General features: G+C 41.9%; 1 protein-coding gene across 2 annotated transcripts in view; it reads left to right on the top strand.

Moving 5' to 3' along the window:
* The window catches only part of LOC144768339 (embryonic polyadenylate-binding protein-like), a 573,566-nt gene that overhangs the window by 87,168 nt on the left and 468,921 nt on the right, over positions 1 to 17,477 (top strand). The window contains exon 2 of one of the 2 annotated variants that reach the window (XM_078651918.1): positions 3,269 to 3,467. In XM_078651918.1, the coding sequence (XP_078508044.1) occupies positions 3,275 to 3,467 (193 nt within the window). In that variant the 5' untranslated portion in view covers positions 3,269 to 3,274. Of the gene's footprint in view, positions 1 to 3,268; positions 3,468 to 17,477 lie in introns of those variants that run through there. The other variant, XM_078651920.1, reaches the window with a different exon arrangement.

The raw sequence follows: 17,477 nt of genomic DNA, 5'->3' as shown, positions 1-17,477 counted from the left end.
TTTACACATTAGATTATTTTGAGAATTCAAGCTCTTTTTTTTTTTTTTCCCGGCTTGAGCCTGTTCTCTGAAAACCTGTCGTCACTTTCCATAGTAGACGTTACTACCTTGCGCTAGGTCTATACACAGTTTAGCTGATAGCCAGTTTTCTAGCTCTAGTATCACGTGATCGGAGTTAGACGTCCTATCAGGACTGTTCTAACACTATTATACGGAAGTCACACACCGATCGATGTAGACGCGGCAAACTTGAGAGCTACTAAGACTTTGAACGCTGAAGAACTAAGAGACCCTCGTGTCTCATATGTAAGTACTTGTATCTTATGAGATAAGACCGATACCGGCACTTTGTCTAGCTAGTAGTAGTCACAACCGCTAATTTGAACTTGCTGATTCTTTTCGTTCACAGTTCCATAACCTTTTTGAATGCCTAAGAACCATGAGTCTGGCATGTAAGTTAACATCGTGATTTTTGATATTTGTTTGGATTACGCGTTGGCACAAGCATGCTTTACACTTCACTATTCACAATTTTGGGCACTGGATTTTATACCATACACAAAGCGAAGTTGTTGTGTATAAGTATTGCTAATGTATCACAACCTTTTGAGAATATAGAGTTATTCATGATATGTTATACATATACATATACATATATATTTTTTCCTTTAGTGATGCTCCCTGAAGAAGGGCTCTATGCCCGAAATGCATAGGAGGAGTTGAAGCCAGATGCATTTGAAACGTTGCAACTATGTGAAAATACCAAAATGATATAAGTTTATTTTGATAAATGAAGAAAAGACAGAAATACAAATAACAGTATTTGAAAATTTATTGAAAGTGTTTCGATAATATTTATTGTGAAGCTCTTGGAATCATACCCAAGAACAAGGTGTGCACAAAGGGATGGGACCAACTGTTTGTTGGAATCACGTGTGAACATTTTATGAACGCCCTGGACACGAGGCGTTACCTTTGAAGCACCCATAAATATTACTCAATTGATAACACTGGTCTAAACCATAAAGAAAAACAAGGCTGTGCACGAATCATTCATTTTTACTTTTAGTGGGTGACGCAATGGGTGCTGCTTCCCACAAGTAGCACCACTTTCCTAGGGACTTATAAAGTAAATTAAATGTACAAATCAGGGAGATGCCAGTTGTACCATGATTTAGGGTTAGAGCACAAAGACCAATAAAGGGCAATAAAGCATGGTTACCCTACAAAAAGGGCCAGGTCCAAAACTCGCTTTCTCGATTTTCTCCCCCCCCCCCCCCCCCCCCCCCACCCCCACCAGCCCCTTCAACTGTCCTGCAGCATATTAAATTCTCACAGTGCGGGCACAGCCCAATACCCTCCTCATGTTTGTGTCAAATATGCTTTACAGACTGATGGGAATAAACTCCATACTTCTCTGCTCAGTTGGCATCCAGTTCAACTCTTGTGATATTTTTGTGTAAGCAGCTGCTCCTATACTCCCCTCTCCTCTTTCTGGGTTAGGCTGACCAGGAAACAGCAAGCTCGGCAGTGGTAAGTCAAGGTATTCGCGGACATCAGACAGCTGTCTTGACATAGCCATTTGTACCTCTAATCTATGTCCCTTTAAAGTAGAGCGTCTTGGAAGTGGAACCTAGACAGTACTAGTAAGCCTTTCAATTGGAACTTCCAAGTTACTTTCAATTAGGGTGCAATTTAATTCTAACCTCCTTTGTACACATGCACATTTCCACATAGTCACTAAATATTCATTCGGCCAGGATGATCCATTTTAATAGTTTTCAGTCAGCCAGCATGTGTGTATATATCCACTTGTTGTATAACACAAACCTAGCCAAAGGCAGCGGAGTGCTGTACAGGGTTGAATCAAAGTTAGTCAAAAAATGTATGGAAGGGGCAGGAGTTGACTGTTCTACATTGTGATCTAATGCTATTTCAAAAGGTGCGTCTAAACTTGTTCCTAAATTGGTGTAGGCTATGTGTGTTCTTGTTGGATACAGCGATGTTCCATGTTCTGGGTGCATAGTTTGAGACGACCTGTTGTGTTGTACTTTATGTTTTCACTCTCATGACTCCAGTCTCTTTATCTTCTCTATGTGTGTGCGCGCCAAGAGGCATCCTAGTTTGTAAATTTGTCTGCCAGATACATGTGGGTGCTGATTGTGACGGGTTTTTCCAAATGGGAACTCCCAACTTTGAAAAGTTGACTTGTGAATAATGGTTCCAGTGACTGAAGTAGAATCTAGATGGTTCCTAGATTCAGCAATTGTTAGCACAACAGAGAAACTTTTCCCCATACACAAGAAAAAATGATTAACTCTATTGTTGATGAAATATATAAACGTTTAACATCATCAAGATCATGTTACACGTTTTTTCTTACCTCTTAATTTTCTAACACACGTTTTGTAGTTGATGTATGTAATGAGTACAGGTTGATGGGACAAGAATACTAATGCATTCAAAGCCCAAGAAACAGGTGAAAATTATTTTTTTGCATACGTAATCTACTTGTTTCCTAGACAACTGGTTTGCAAATATGGAAGTGCTTGTGTCTGAAATAAGCACTAACTGGTAAGTGTTGGTGTTTCTTGTACATTCAAAGCACAGTACTGTAACTAACTGCCCATTTTATATACATACACGTGTGCGCTAATGATAGCTATGTATCCCTGGGTAATTAGATGAATTTGTTGCGAGTAAGTAAAATGAGATGAGCCGCTTGCTTATTATGTGATACACTATTCTCAACTATTGGTTATTTTCTGAAAGTTATTTGTACCTTTTTTTTTTTTTTTTTTGTCCTTCACTTTTGTGCTAAGCACACCTATTGCATGTGTGACAGTAATCATGTGTGACTGAACGCTTACATTAATACAGGTAGGAGCCTGAATTTTTACTGTGTTTGGCAAATGTCCTTATTTTTGTTCATGAGCAATTGTAAGGAACACTATATCTTTATTGAATTGAACACCTTTGCGGTGTCTGGGGAATGTCTTTCCGAGGGTATATGAAGAGAGTTTTGGAAAGCATAGGGATACCTGCATTGGAGCAGAGCCAACGAGAAGGGCTATTGGATTGGAACCTTGCCTTTGAAGCTACTCATAACCACACATTTCTCCAAATTCAGCAGGTCCCATTTAACAATCAGTAATACATAATTCACAATGAATATGTGAAGACCGAACTTATCTACTTTGCCAACAGTTTTCTTCTAGCAGTTGCCCTGAACATCATAAAAGTTGTTTTTTGTTTTTTAATATTGCAGTTTACCATGAATGCAACAGGTCCCGGATATCCTTTGGCCTCTTTGTACGTTGGAGACCTGCACTTTGATGTTACAGAAGCAATGCTGTACGAAAAGTTCTCACCTGCTGGTCCAATCATGTCAATTCGAGTTTGTCGAGATGTTGCGACCAGGCGTTCACTTGGTTATGCTTACATCAATTTTCAGCAGCCTGCAGACGGTGAGTCTTTCCTCAGATTTTTTTTTTTGAGCTTTTGTTTTTCTTATTTTTACTGATATCTGGACAAGAACTATGTAAAATATCAGTTAATTCAGATGTGTGGAATTTATTAAAATATATACTTGCTCATGGGGCAGGTTGCTTCATAAAGCTACTTGCTCTGTAACCAAATCCATTTGTTTCTTTTGTGCCATTTAGTGTAGAGACAATTTATGGCAGCAATCTCATTATATAAGAGCTCTGATGTAGCCTTATTATGCCAGGGCTCATACCATAGTAGGGTTTGAATACTAGTAATTCCCTTATTTTGCTACCTTTCTGCGCAGATCTACATAATGGTTGAAGGCAGTGGTAAGCAGAATTGGAATGCCCCTTAAGAGATTGTGCAAACCTACTAACTTGAATGTTTTAAAGTGTTTCACCAGCTCTTCTCTAATATTTTCCCATAATGAGAAAGGTGTGAAATTTACTCCTGGCAATGGCAAGCATAAAACGTCTTCCAATTTTGGGCAAAAAGTGGTTGGAGGGAAAGTGAAGTAGCAAATTGTGGTAAATGCTTACTATATCTTTTCCCCTCTACCACTGCATCAGAATGTCCTGTGACATCATGGAATGTTAAGTGCCTGACTCTAGCTAGAGAGTCAGTTGGTCATCTCAGGCTGAGGAGCTGGAAGCTCTCTCCTGGTGGGGTTTTCTACTTATATCTTACTATCTTGTAACCTGCCACCTAACTACCTATTAATAAAGAGGGATCTTCAACTACAACTGGACTACGCATCATTGTTTGTGTACCACATTTTGGCGACGATTTGAAGCTGATGAATCTACGTGTGTCAACTAAAGACAAGTGTCTACTAAAGAATCAAGAAGGAACCTAAACAAACTAAAAGGTAACGCCCAGCTAACCCGACCAGTGTCCTTTTCAACTGGGACAGCCTGCACCCTGGGCGTCTGTGTTGTGAGTAAGTTAACTGCCTTTTCACTGTCATCTGGAGTCTATCTGTTCCCAGCTACAGGAGCCACTGTCTCAGCGGGCCTGATCACCCTGTTGTACCTTCTGGCTTTCTTGTGTACTTGGACAGTTCGCCTTGGATTTAACCACTGTGTATTCAGTCTGTTTTCACACAGTGTGGATATTTACTTTGAGCACTATTTTGTTTGCTCTTATGGAGGTCCCCTGGCGCTGGCAGTTCACTCTCAAGCACAGCAACCTTCGTCTGTGAAGTCACATTTTTCTTTTATTTGGTTTTTGTGGAATTTTCCTTTGAGTGTCACTCAACGTTTTCAGTGTGCCACTGGGATTTAGCCGTTCTCGCAGTTTTAGGTATGAGTGACCGCCCCTCCATCACTTTTGTGCCGGCTTCCTTCAATTTGGAACTACACACGGAGCACATGTACAGTATTGAGGGTGCGTGTGGCCGCCCCTCCTTCACTCTTGTGCCGGCATCTTTTTGTTGGAAAGTGCACACGGGGCGCATGTACAACTTTGGGGGTGTGACTGGCCCTTCGTGTTTGAATTTGAAAATGCGCACGAGCCGCGCACATCTTACCTCTTCACGAGCGGCGTCTATGATGTTTTTCTTTGTTCCTATTGCCTTGGCTGCTCTCAGAAGTCTCGCAGCAGCAGCGCAGCAACGTGCTTTGAGCCATCCTGTGTACGTCGTGCGAACGTACCGCCATCTTGGGATTGCTTTACTCTGGTCAGTTTGCGACAGCTTCCCATGCAGTTTCTCCCGCACGAGCGTTGACACCCACGGTGTAATCTACAGTAAAATTACAAGCGTCAAGCACTGTTGGCATATCGTCTTCCAGTTCCGTTGGTGCTTGTTCTGGGACTCTCGGAGTTACTGTGGAGTAGTTGCTTTTGTCTAAGTTTCCCTTACTCTTCAATGCTGGCGCAGGAACGGTCGACATGCTTCTTCAACAGTTTTCTTCCCTTGGTGGGATGTTTTGTTTCCTTGGGCGTAGGATCTCCTGGACTACTTTCCTCGTCTTACCTGCACGTCGCCTGGTGTCAAATAATTCATCAGAGTCTATGAACCAAATAATTCATCAGAGTCTGGCCATGAAGATCTCGGGTGAGAAATCGCTCACCGGAGCTAAAAACTCTTGTTTTTTTTGTTTTTCTTCATTTGCCTATGCCTTACCTTATTTGTATTTTGGTGTATATTGAAGGTTGATGTGTGTATTGGGCATAATGGATTGTTCCATTTACTTTTGAGGGGTTGTAGTATGTCATTGTAGTGAACTTTTTAGTATCTCCGTGCATGTTGTGGGTGAGTATATGTTTTGAGCATAATTTCCCTCTGGTTGATTTAATACTTTTTGTTGTTCTCTTTTGTGGAGAGTTTAGTTTCCTAAGGCAACATCTTACCCTATGGTGTACCCTTACTTAGGGCAGGGCGTGTGGCTTGTCAATGCCATATTTTGAAACTAAGGCGAAGATGTACCTTATGGCGTACCCTGTATATATATAAGGGATGTTGTAGTTTTGGTCTCACAGGGTGTGTATCCTGTGTTTCACCCTGCTTGAGCAGCTAGGGTGTTTGTGTCTCATCTTACTCCATCCATGTACGTAGGGTTAGTACTCATGGTGTACCCTTATTTAGGGGAGGTTGTGGTGTTGTGGTGCCAGTCAGCGCTTACATTTTGTTTCCTAGGGTCTTGTTGTTACCCTTTGGAGAAGTTACGTTGCGCACTTTCACGTGGTGTACCCTTTTATTAGGGGAGGTTGTCTGCATGTAACTAATTTGTTAGAAAGTTTCAAAGATTAGTATCTTTGAGTACCCTTTTCTGGGGAAGGTGGTGTGCGTTGTCAGCACCGCCATTTAGTGATGTTATCTAGAACAATTACCACATTGTTCAATGGTGTACCCTTTAGTTAGGGGAGGTTGTCTGTGTTGGTCTAAGTTGCATCGCTCTTTGTGGGTAGTCGAGGTGCGTTGTCAGCGCTACCTCTTGGTGTAGTTCCGCCACTTTTGTTAGTGTGTGGTTACTGTGTATTTTGTTCCAGGGGCGTTCGTTTCCTCTGGTGTACCCTTTCCTGGGGAGTTGTTGTGTTCCACAGTTTAAAGGTTGCTCTTCTAAGTGTACCCTTAGAAGGGAAGTTGTTAGTGCATGTCATGCGCTAGTCTTTATTACAAAGCATACCTTTTTCTGTGTAGGTTACCAATTTATCTTATTGTGCTCTCTTCCATCTGCACACAATTTGTCAATTAGTTGATGCACCCTACTTGGTTTACCGGGATCGCGACCTTGTTTTATTAAGGAGGGTGGATGGGCATGTTATGTAATTTTGCATTTCTGTCTACATGCCTCTTTTAATTTTTTCTCTTCTTTCACGCTTGAGTTTCCTGCTTTTCAAATTGTCTCTTTGAATTGCTCTTATGTCTACAGTCTCTTCTGGTTTCTTCTGCTTCATCTTAACTTATTACTTGCTGTTGTTCACTAACGGAGGAGGATGTGTGGTAAATGCTTACTATATCTTTTCCCCTCTACCACTGCATCAGAATGTCCTGTGACATCATGGAATGTTAAGTGCCTGACTCTAGCTAGAGAGTCAGTTGGTCATCTCAGGCTGAGGAGCTGGAAGCTCTCTCCTGGTGGGGTTTTCTACTTATATCTTACTATCTTGTAACCTGCCACCTAACTACCTATTAATAAAGAGGGATCTTCAACTACAACTGGACTACGCATCATTGTTTGTGTACCACACAAATGCTCAATAGATTTTCGCTTGAGGAAATCTACACATGAATGTTTGCTAGTGCTAAAATACATTTCACAAATATTTTTTAGGACCAAGATTTCTTGACTGACTTCTGTAAAATCTTGTGAATTTATGAAAGGCGTAAATCTGCACTAATGAAATGACACATACCATGGATGCACTTTTGAGATTTCTTCAATAATTAGGCCCCTAATCAGATCTCACTAGGTCTGTCTGGCTTCACTATCCGTGACCTCATTCTGCTCTTTCACAAGGACTATATTGGCACACAAAGTAGTTTTGTTCAGTGCCAGGATCTAATGTGTTATCAATATTTGGCAACCCAAGCTACCCTTGTAGGTCTGGGTGAAATTATCCGGTAAAGATGCCTTAAAGGGATTTCACTTAAAGCGCAATTTCATTCAATCTCCGCTCTATTATTAGATGCCCTACTCATGACATCAGACATGAATTATCCTAAACATATATTCAATAAAGTCAGCTAGGAATATATTTCAACAAAGCTGGGTATATTTCTTGTATTGAGTATTTATAATATGCAATAGGTAGTTAAGGGTTCAATCTTATCTAATGTACATTGATCACAGAGAACCAGAAAGTCACATCAAATAATTAGTTCTAATCAACAATGTAAACCTATTTCATAGAACAACTGTGGAAGAAACTGGCCTATACATAGGACCTAGATTTCCAGGAACAAAGCTTTTTTAACATTAGCTAGTCAGGAAATGGGTTGATGCGTTGATTCAGTCTTTGTTTTCCATCTATCAGACCCTCTTCAGAACATAAGATCCATATGCAAGAACAAAGACCCTTTGATAAGCAATGTCTCGTCACTCTAGAGATATTATAAACTGCATATGCCGCCGTGTAATTTTATTTATTTATTTTCCTGCACAGCGTCCTCCCAAGAGGTGGAGATCGACCTGGAACTAATGTGGCCAATTGTGCTTTTTGAGACCAAAATTAGTATTTGCTTTTTACAATGCTTGTTATAATGAAGAGGGCCCGGCAGCTCCCACGCCAATAATGTTTTACAAAAACCATGCCAAAACAAGACACACATTGACAAAACCAAAAGACTGAATTTGACAATGCTTTTGTATTTTTGTTTCCCATAATCTTGTTGAAACTGGTTACACCGATTTCTCCATTAGGTATATTTTTGGGAAATACTAACATGCATCAACACATTTTATGAATTATGTTGCAAAGAAATGGTACCTAAATTATTACTGTAGCTTTCAAAATGTTTTTTTTCCTAGTTGTATTTTTTTGTGAACATTTTAATTTGAAAGCAAATTAAAATCATCCATCTTGCTTTTAAGCTTCTGCAACTATTGGCATCAAATCAGAAAGCATTCTGCGAGCATTATACATAGCCTCATACTACTAAACTTTGAAAACCTATTTACACGTTTATACTAGAACTGCTGTCAGTAGTGCAGTCCGAGCTTACAACTTTTCCTTATAACGCTCCCCCTACTAACAAAGGCTTTTCATTAATGAACTATAAATACTAGTTCAAACAGCATTAACCTATGAACATAAAAACTACCTTAAATGCAGGCAATGCCCTTCACTGACCCATAATGTGGTACTGTAAACTGGCAGCCAAAGGGTTTGTGGTTCAAGGGGTTGGGCCTTCTTGTCCCAAAGACAAAATACACATGAAAACTTGAACCCAAACAATATGTCCTGGGCGTCTGGCTACAGGAGTTCCAGACCGCTTTAATTTCCAAACTGCAAATCAAGAGATCAAGAAAAGTTTTGTACAAGAACATTGCACTAATTTGATCCTTAAAGGAAATGTAAGGTGCAAAGAATGGACTAGTACCAATAATTTTCTCTGATTACTTGGAATATCTGTAGAAAAAAGCTACACTTAATCATGTCATTTACTCAGTTTGTTCAGATTCACTGCCTGGCCTGATAAGTTTTTGTAGCTATTTTCTTGCAGTGAGTCTGTTGCTCGAATAATGTGGAACCCACTAGTCTCCTTTCTCGTTGAGTGTGCTGAGCACATCCAAGATTGTGCTCTATACTGATGGCGCAAAGACATCCTAAGGGGCCCAAGGATATGAGAGAAGGCGCATAAGAGACAACATTGGGTTCATGTGACATAGCTTGTCTCTGCAAATCGAGACCGGTGTTCTGCAGTTTTTCTTCTACTGGACCAAACACGACTACTGTTACTCTCTGCTCTCACATCAATTAGATGTCTTTTTCTCTCTTCCCAGAATTTTGCATGAATGGTAATATTCTATAGGAACTAAAAACACTCAATCACTCTAGCAACAGGTGCCTGTTAATAAGAACCCTTGCTGGAGCGAAGGTAATTGTTGTAAAACTGGTATTGTTCTGATGTTCTGTATTCCATTGTTCAAGTTCCACAACTTCAGGAGCTGAGGCAAAGGTTCACTCAAGATTTGAAAACTACTCTTTGAAGGTCCAAGAGTTCATTTTTCCAACACAACTTAGACTAGGTTGAGTTCCAGAATGTAGGTGCGAGGGCAGTTAAAATAAAATCCACTAGTAGTTTCACACTCCATATACAGTTCTCCCTTGCTAATCACTTTTTTGAGGCTTCTGAATACAGTGATGGAAGCGGTCAAAGAATTTCCCTGGTGCAAGGAAATGAAGGAGCGCCATAGAATAAGTTTGAAGATTTGCAACAATCAGAAAATATTTGAGAAGTTGAACTCTGCATCCAGATTGAAGATTGTTCAATCTGGAAAGTCAGCAACACAGATGGAAGAGCTGAGCCCAAGGAGCGGCTTCCCCTTATAAACTGCTATGAAAGCCAAGCTCCAGGCCACATGCGTAGTGTCACTTTTGTGGATGGCTGGATCCTCAAATCTTGCACTAGATGGTGGTATTGCAGGATCTTGTGATAGATCCTCAGACCCTGCAGTGGATTCTTGAATTTAGTTGCCACTTAGATGGCACACACTTTCACTGCCTTTGAGGTGCCCACATGGGGTTTGAAATGGCTTCTGGTGTTGTGAATCACAGTTGGGCAGCACATGCCATTGCAGACGGCCTCTTGAAATTGTAATACCCTGATCAGGGTGTAGAAGGGGGTGGCCATTTATAGTGAGAGCAAGCACCCGTGGCAAGCCATGACACTAGGTGTTGTGTGCACATCCTTTTCTGTAGCCAATTTGAAAATGTTGTGCAAACATTTCTGTTCTGAGCCAACGGACATTACCTTACTAGTCTTCAGCACGGAGATACCCCATGTGGGGCGATTCATGCGCTTTACAAATGAGCAAATAAATAAAATAAATAAAATATTTTGTTTTCACTTTTGGGTTATATGCGCAGGTGCAGTTAACATCCCATTGAATATTTGTTTTCAATCAACCTTATACCAGTCCCCTCACAAGGGTTATTTATTATTTTGAACACCAAAACCAAAAGCACACTAGTTGTGGAGTAATCCAAACCATAGCGGCTTAGCTTCCAATATTCTTATTGAACCATCTTGGACATTTATCTGAGAATGTAGGTTTGAATTTGTGTAGCGTTTCTGGGGTGAGGTATAACCGTAAATGCTCCTTTAATTATCCCAGCTGGCGGAAGTAAAAGTAAACTTAAGAGTTAAGTTAAAGTTGACTATTGGAAGCATATTTCCATATTGGCCCTTTAACTATTCCTCATATTTTTCCTATTGCATATTAGATAGGTATTCTTTTGTTTGTACTAAATTACGATGCTGCGATATCTCACTTTGCTGAAAAAAAATAGCTCAGAAGTAAATTCAATAGAGTCAATGATTTCATTATTGAGCGAGTTCTAAAAATAACATAACTTGAACGAAAGAGGAGAAACATCAGTGCAGATTTTCCCTTCGCTTTTTGTTGACGCAGTCGCATGAAGCAACTTGATCGCCCAGTAGGTATTGTTTGATGAATCCCGTATCGGTTTACCCCACTAAGCTCACAAATGTTTGGTTTCATAGGAAGTTCATGGTCCTTGCAGTCTATCAGTGTCCTCTCTGCATGATTGTGGGTTTCTAAACTGTGCTTTACCTTTTTTGTTGAATTTCTTCCAGCACCTTGTAATAAATATTTGGACTGCGCACTACATGGAGATTCTGTGTTTAAATCTACCTTAATTCTTTCCATTGATGAGTTATAAAAAAAAGTGATAGTGAGAGAGGCGTCAATCTTGTTATATATTGAGGCTTTGTCCTCATAGTAGCCTTTTAACACTGGGGAGTGACAAACCACTTTTGCAGTGCATTTATTTAGAACATCCCTAAGCTGATTGGAGGTTTGCTATTGCACCATTTATATGTACTAATAGAATTTTTTGGGAAAAATATTGCACCTGTACATAACATGGTATTGTATAATACAAAAAAAACTAATAATGATATGATTGACATTCACACCAAGGCTATTTTGCCGAAATTGGAGATAGGGAAGAGCTTCTATCTTTGTTACATTAATTCACTTATCAATTGAAGGCTTAAAGTTGTTACTGAATAAAACAGTCTAATATTTCTATAACCCAGATCCCCTAGGATATCGCTTTGGGACCTTATGACAACCTTGTTGCAAAGTAGCTTACAGAACTGTTCTGTAGAGTTAAAACAACGTCTTTGTCTTATACGTCTTAATGCAGTAACCACCTAGGTTAGAAAAGGTGGCCTTGCATTTTAAGACCTGAGAAATGTTTGCCTGGTCTGCTTTTAAAAATAGAACAATGGGCGGGAGGAGCTACGCTACCAACAAAGATGGCCGCGTAAGCTCCCGGCTCCGTCGACCTCCGTCAGTAGCTGGTAAATCCTGTTATTATTCCTGAATTCGCACCAGACTCCCGTGTGGCTGAATCGTTGCTGAGCCAAAAGGTGCAATCCCGAGATTTTTATCGCTTCGAATGATGAAGTTACGCCGTGCTTCGTTCTCGGCCTAACCCAGCGTGGAAGCCGGGGCCTCGAGTTCTGACCCATCCGGGTTGGAGTTGAACAACATCGGCCGCGGGACTTGGGCGGCGTCCGGTCTCCCGAAGTGGTGAATATCTTGGCCTGTTTGGATGGTGGTCCCGTGGTCCAGTTGATGCTAAGGATACGGCGGCAAGACGCATCTGTGGCTGTGGACGGGGGTCCGTTGCCCGAAGACCCTGCTGACAGCCCCGAGGTCGATGGGTTCGGATCCTCGCTGACGGCGACTGGGTAGAGATCACGAGATCAACTGATCGCCCACCGTTACTGCCTGCCCCGCTCGTGCCTGTTCCCCCGGAGTAGTTGACCTCCGGGGTTAAGGATCAGATCTGTCATTGAGCGAGTGAAGATGGAGCGGGCGGAGTGTAGGCCATCGCTGAAGACCGTAATGGCCGCCATTGGGGCGCTTCACTCGCAAGTCAACAACACCATCCACAAAATGGTCATAACAGTTGAGATTATGTGTTTGAGACCGGACTCCGACCCTTTGCCAGATTCGAAACACGTTGTGTTACCCGCGACGCAGGTTTTGCCTGAAAAAGACGCCCCGTGCGGAAACCAGAACTGGTGTCTTTCGTCAGCTCACGAACAGCAGCTTGCGAGCTCGGAACTACTACAAACTCACCATAATCAATGGCGATACCGCCCAAGTTGGACACAGCCGATCTTCTACTCCTGTAGAACGTCCTCAGTGCTTATTGGATTGATTTCCCATTTTTCTCCTCCCCTTTGGTTCTACTACGTTCTAGAGATTTACTGTCGGTGGAAGAGTATCTTCATTTGCTTTGTGGACTTCGGGATTTAGAACTTTGGACTCGCTCTGACTGTACTGGTTTTGACCTTCTTAAATGTTTTGACTCTCCTGTCAATATGGCGGTCCTAATGGAGGGAGCTCGCACGAAAGATCGGAAGGGCCAAGGATGAGTTCGACTTTCTGGGTTTGATATAACGGTTTCATTGGACACAGGACTTGCTGCCTATAACGTTGCGGGAGTCGGGCAGGGTTTTTATCTTATAAACTTCCCCGGTTTGTTTGGATAGTAATTGCTACTTTTACAATGTTTTGACTATATTTAGGGGTCGTTTGCTTCTGACGGGGGGGGGGGGGGTAGCGGAGACCGGGAGCCTGTATGACATCTCCTCCTCCACTCTTTTCCTACTTTTAGGACTTAGTGGGGCGACAGACACGCTGCTAGTGGGGTCAGGCCGTAGCCATTTGCAAGGGTGCAGGGTGGGGGGACGGGGGGTTTGTTGTTTTGTCTTTAGTTCTATGGCCTTTTTCTTTCCTTTCCTTCCTTTACGAGAGGTGGGTTGCTTCTCCTGAGTCGATCCTTTTTTCATATTTGGGTGTCTACTCTGGTCTAATTATCCTGATTTGTGGGTGGACAGGCTCTGAAGGCCTCAGCTTTGGGGGGTTGCCGATCGTGATGTTTTTTCTCCTGCCACGTACCTGCTAATGTTGATGTCTCATACCCCCCTTCATTGCTTTGTACCTCGTTAGTTTATTCGCCTGCTCACCGTTGTAATGTACTCTACGTATCACACCCGAATATTTACTATTTCCTCTTGGTTTTCTTCTATTAATAAAAACATATATATATATATATATATATATATATATATATATATATAAAAACAATGTCATGCACATATAATTTAATCTTAGCTTTTCCATCCAGTGCGGCATGTACATTTTTTGGCAAATTAAATTGTTATTGCACAAGGCTTTTAATAATAAAACAAAAAAGATGAGAGGGCATATTCCTGGTGTGGCCCTCTAGTAATAATTGCAGATGTAATCCTTTTTAGAATGTATAATCTGTTAGATAGTTGCTCATGTATTTGGCTCTTTTATTAGCTTCGCCTGGGTGAGGGAAAAAACTACAGTTATTAGCGTTGTAAACGAGCATTCCCATCCCCCAAGATCAAATACCTTTTATGCATCTAGTAGTATACCAGCTGCCAGAATTTTCTGTTCTATGAGGAAGTGAGTATTTGTGGCTGTATTCCATTTTGGTAAAAACAAAATTAGGGTAGACCAACTTGTCTAAATATGAAGAAATTCTAATGGTAAGCAGTTTGGCTGAGATTGAATAAAGATTTGTCTGAACTCCATTTGTTTAAAGACCAGACTAAATTGTGGTTGAGGTAGAGCTATCATTGTAGCTTTCTTTTTGGTGTAATGAAGGAGAATTTCTGGTCCCCTTTAAATTCGAGCAATCTGGGTTAATTTCTAAATCATATTGATCATTGCGTCACTAGGGTTTTTGTTCTCAAGTATGCTTCAGAAACGATGATTACTTTGCCTTGATGTGTTCTCTAGTGCTTCTTGTTGGGTTTGTACATCTTGCAGTAGTTTAGCTTAATGCTATGAACTGTGACTGAATTTCATTACAAGTGTCCTTAACAGCAGAGGCGTGCAGCTCAATAGTCTCTTCTCTAGAAACTTTCTAATTTTGTATTTATCTTAATTGTTTGGTTGAGCAGTGTCTCCGTTGTATTCTGACACTTTCATTTTCTTAATTTCTGATGGTATATGCTGTTCTAATTTTCAATAGGACCACCAGTTGCCTCGTTGTTTTGATCAGCCTGTAATTCGTTGACATCTTCTGCAGAGTCTGAGCTCAAACTTTTTGTAAAAGTCTTTCTGGTCAGAGTGCTGCTTTGGATAGCTATCTTAACTTGATAAATCAATATTTTAAGATTTCGGCTGAATTGGTGCCTTGGTTATATGAATGCAAAACGAACAATTGATGGATGGAATGCCTGCTCCCACTGGTAACTGTCTAGTGCCCCCCATGCTACTGGTTTCAGGTTACCCTGGCTGATGAGAGGTGATGCACCGAAACCGGTCCCGTGATGCTGGTTCCTTGTCCAGGGAGGACCTGGCAGCTCAGTCAGACTTAACCTAGAGGCAATGTGTAATGTATTTGTGCAACACTTCAAACTGTAATAAGGTAAACAACACCACTTAAACAGTATCCCACACCAAGTTAGAAAAATAGAGCATTCTTTAATAATTAAAACAAGACAAAAACGACAAAAAATCAATTAGTAAAAACAGAGATATGGAGCTTTAAAGATTTTAGTGTAAGCAGCACAAAAAGCAGCATATAGCTCCAACGGTGGATATCTAGTCACAAGTTCAGACTGACCGTGATAGAGCCCGCTGAACAAAGTACCTTAAACGTTGGTTTGCGGAGCTCTGTGAATATCCATGCTGAAGATGCGTCGGTTCCGAGATGCGGCTAGGCTGTGATGCGTGGTCCTCCATTGTCATCGTGGTTCCTGTCGACTAGGTCTTGTGATGCGAAGTCCGGTGTCCAGGATGCATCGCACAGTTAAGGCAATGCGCCAATTACAAGGCCTTGCAAGGCGGTGATGCGGAGTGCCACGTCGTCATAGTCTGCCATCGACGAAAGATGCGAGGGCCAGTACCGAGGATGCTTTGCGCAGAGGAGCTTCCTAGGAGGCTGTGGAGGTGATGTGGGTCTTTGCGACGGTTCTGATTCTCCCAGCAGTGGCAGTGCAGCAGTTCTCCTCGAGGTTCCACCGCACAGCAGAGGAGATGCGTTGGTTCTGCTGGATCCACTGAGGCTGGCAGAGCAAATTAAGCCTGCTTCCAAGGGGCCAGGACTAGGGTGGCACCACCTGGCAGGGTAGACTCACAGATAGCAAAGTCAGGTGCAGGTGCAAGGATGTTGGAAGCCTGTTGTGTACCTGAGGCTTCAGATCAAGAGGCCCCACAATTAGGTCTTTAAATCAGTCTGGGGTTCTGTGTTCAAGAGATGCTTGTCCAGTCCTTCTCACCCAGGCAAGAGGGAAGCAGGCCAGCAGAGCAGATCAGTAGTCCAACAGTGTGGCAGTCCGTTCAGCAGCACAGCGGTCTTTCTTCCTGGCAGAGTATCCTCCGGTCCAGAAGTGTACTGAAGAGTTTGTGTCTGAGGTCCATTATAACAAGTTGTGATTTTTGAAGTGGGGAGCAGCTTCTAGAGGGAGTCTATAGTTGGTACTTCGAAAAGGTCTTTTCAATGAAGATCTACTTTTTGCATTTTGAGATGCCATATGATTGTAGGAATGATTATATGCTGATACGGATTGACTATTGGATAAATGTAAATGAATGTTTTGTAGGTGAGTACATTTAAACATAGCTAATTCTCGTATAGTATGGGATATCTGCAGCTTTCAAAAAAAATGTTAACAAATTGCTGGGTATTTACAAACACTTCTGGAATTAATGATTGAAGTGTTAAAATTAATTTTGAGTTATCTTGAGGGTAGTCCAATTAATGGTTTATATGCAATATGAAATCATGTAAATAAATGTATGCAGGTGACTGAATGTCTACCTACTTTTGTGCCTGATGCAATGGCACCCAAGGTCCTTTGATTTGGTGCAGAATCTGACCTCTCCAGATTCGGAAAAGGGGCGAGAGGTGATTCTCTTGCTGCTTTCTAATCCTAAATGAGGATGGAGGCCTCGGGACTATATACTTGACCATCGGCCATTGAACTCCTTTCTGAAAAAGGACAAGTCCAGTATTATTTACTTTGGTGCAGATCCTCTCTGCTTTCGCTACTAGAAACTGGGTGGTATCCATGACCTTGCAGAATGTATTTTTATAGATCTTTACTACCCAAGGTTCACAGTGGGGGTCGGAACAATTCCATTTTGCTTTGCTACCCTCCAGCCCCTCGGGTGTTCATGAAAGTTAAGGTGGTGAGCAAAATTTGTTGGTGGTCAGTGGGTACATATATGCCTGAACCTCAATGACTGGCTGTTCAAGACAGGCTTGCCTCAGTCTCAGACCACCTCCGGAGGACAGCATCCCTCTTTACCTCCTTGGGTTTTCCATTAGCAAACCAAAGTCCCAACTGACCATACACAGATGCTCCCTTCAGAGGTGGTGATCAGAGGCCTCTGGTCTCCAGTGAACAGTGAAGCACTGGCTCTACATCCGTCTTTTGCTGCTTCGTGGTAGCCCTCTAGGCCTACCTGGCGACCAGCATGGGAAGTCTGGTGCAGGTACTCACAGACAACCCTACTCCCATGTGGGACTACAACAAGCACGGGGGAAAGGAATCCCGGATCCTGAGAAGCCGCAGATCTTTCTGGTGGCCAACTACCTGGCAGGATCCCTAAATGCTAGCCAGATAAGCTTAGTGCGTGTCAGCTGGTGAACCAGTGATAAAAGGCATCTTCGAACTGTGAGACATACCCTATCAAGATTGGCTCAACACTGTAGAAAACATTTGTCAAAACATTAGGGCAACAGGCACAATCTTTGTGAGGGTGAACCGCAAAAGTCACTAAATTAACCTGTGC

Source organism: Lissotriton helveticus, chromosome 7, assembly GCF_964261635.1.
Source record: "Lissotriton helveticus chromosome 7, aLisHel1.1, whole genome shotgun sequence".
NCBI classification, from domain to species: Eukaryota; Metazoa; Chordata; class Amphibia; order Caudata; family Salamandridae; genus Lissotriton; species Lissotriton helveticus.
Note: the sequence above shows the minus strand (reverse complement) of the source record. Positions and strands in the feature narration are given on the sequence as shown.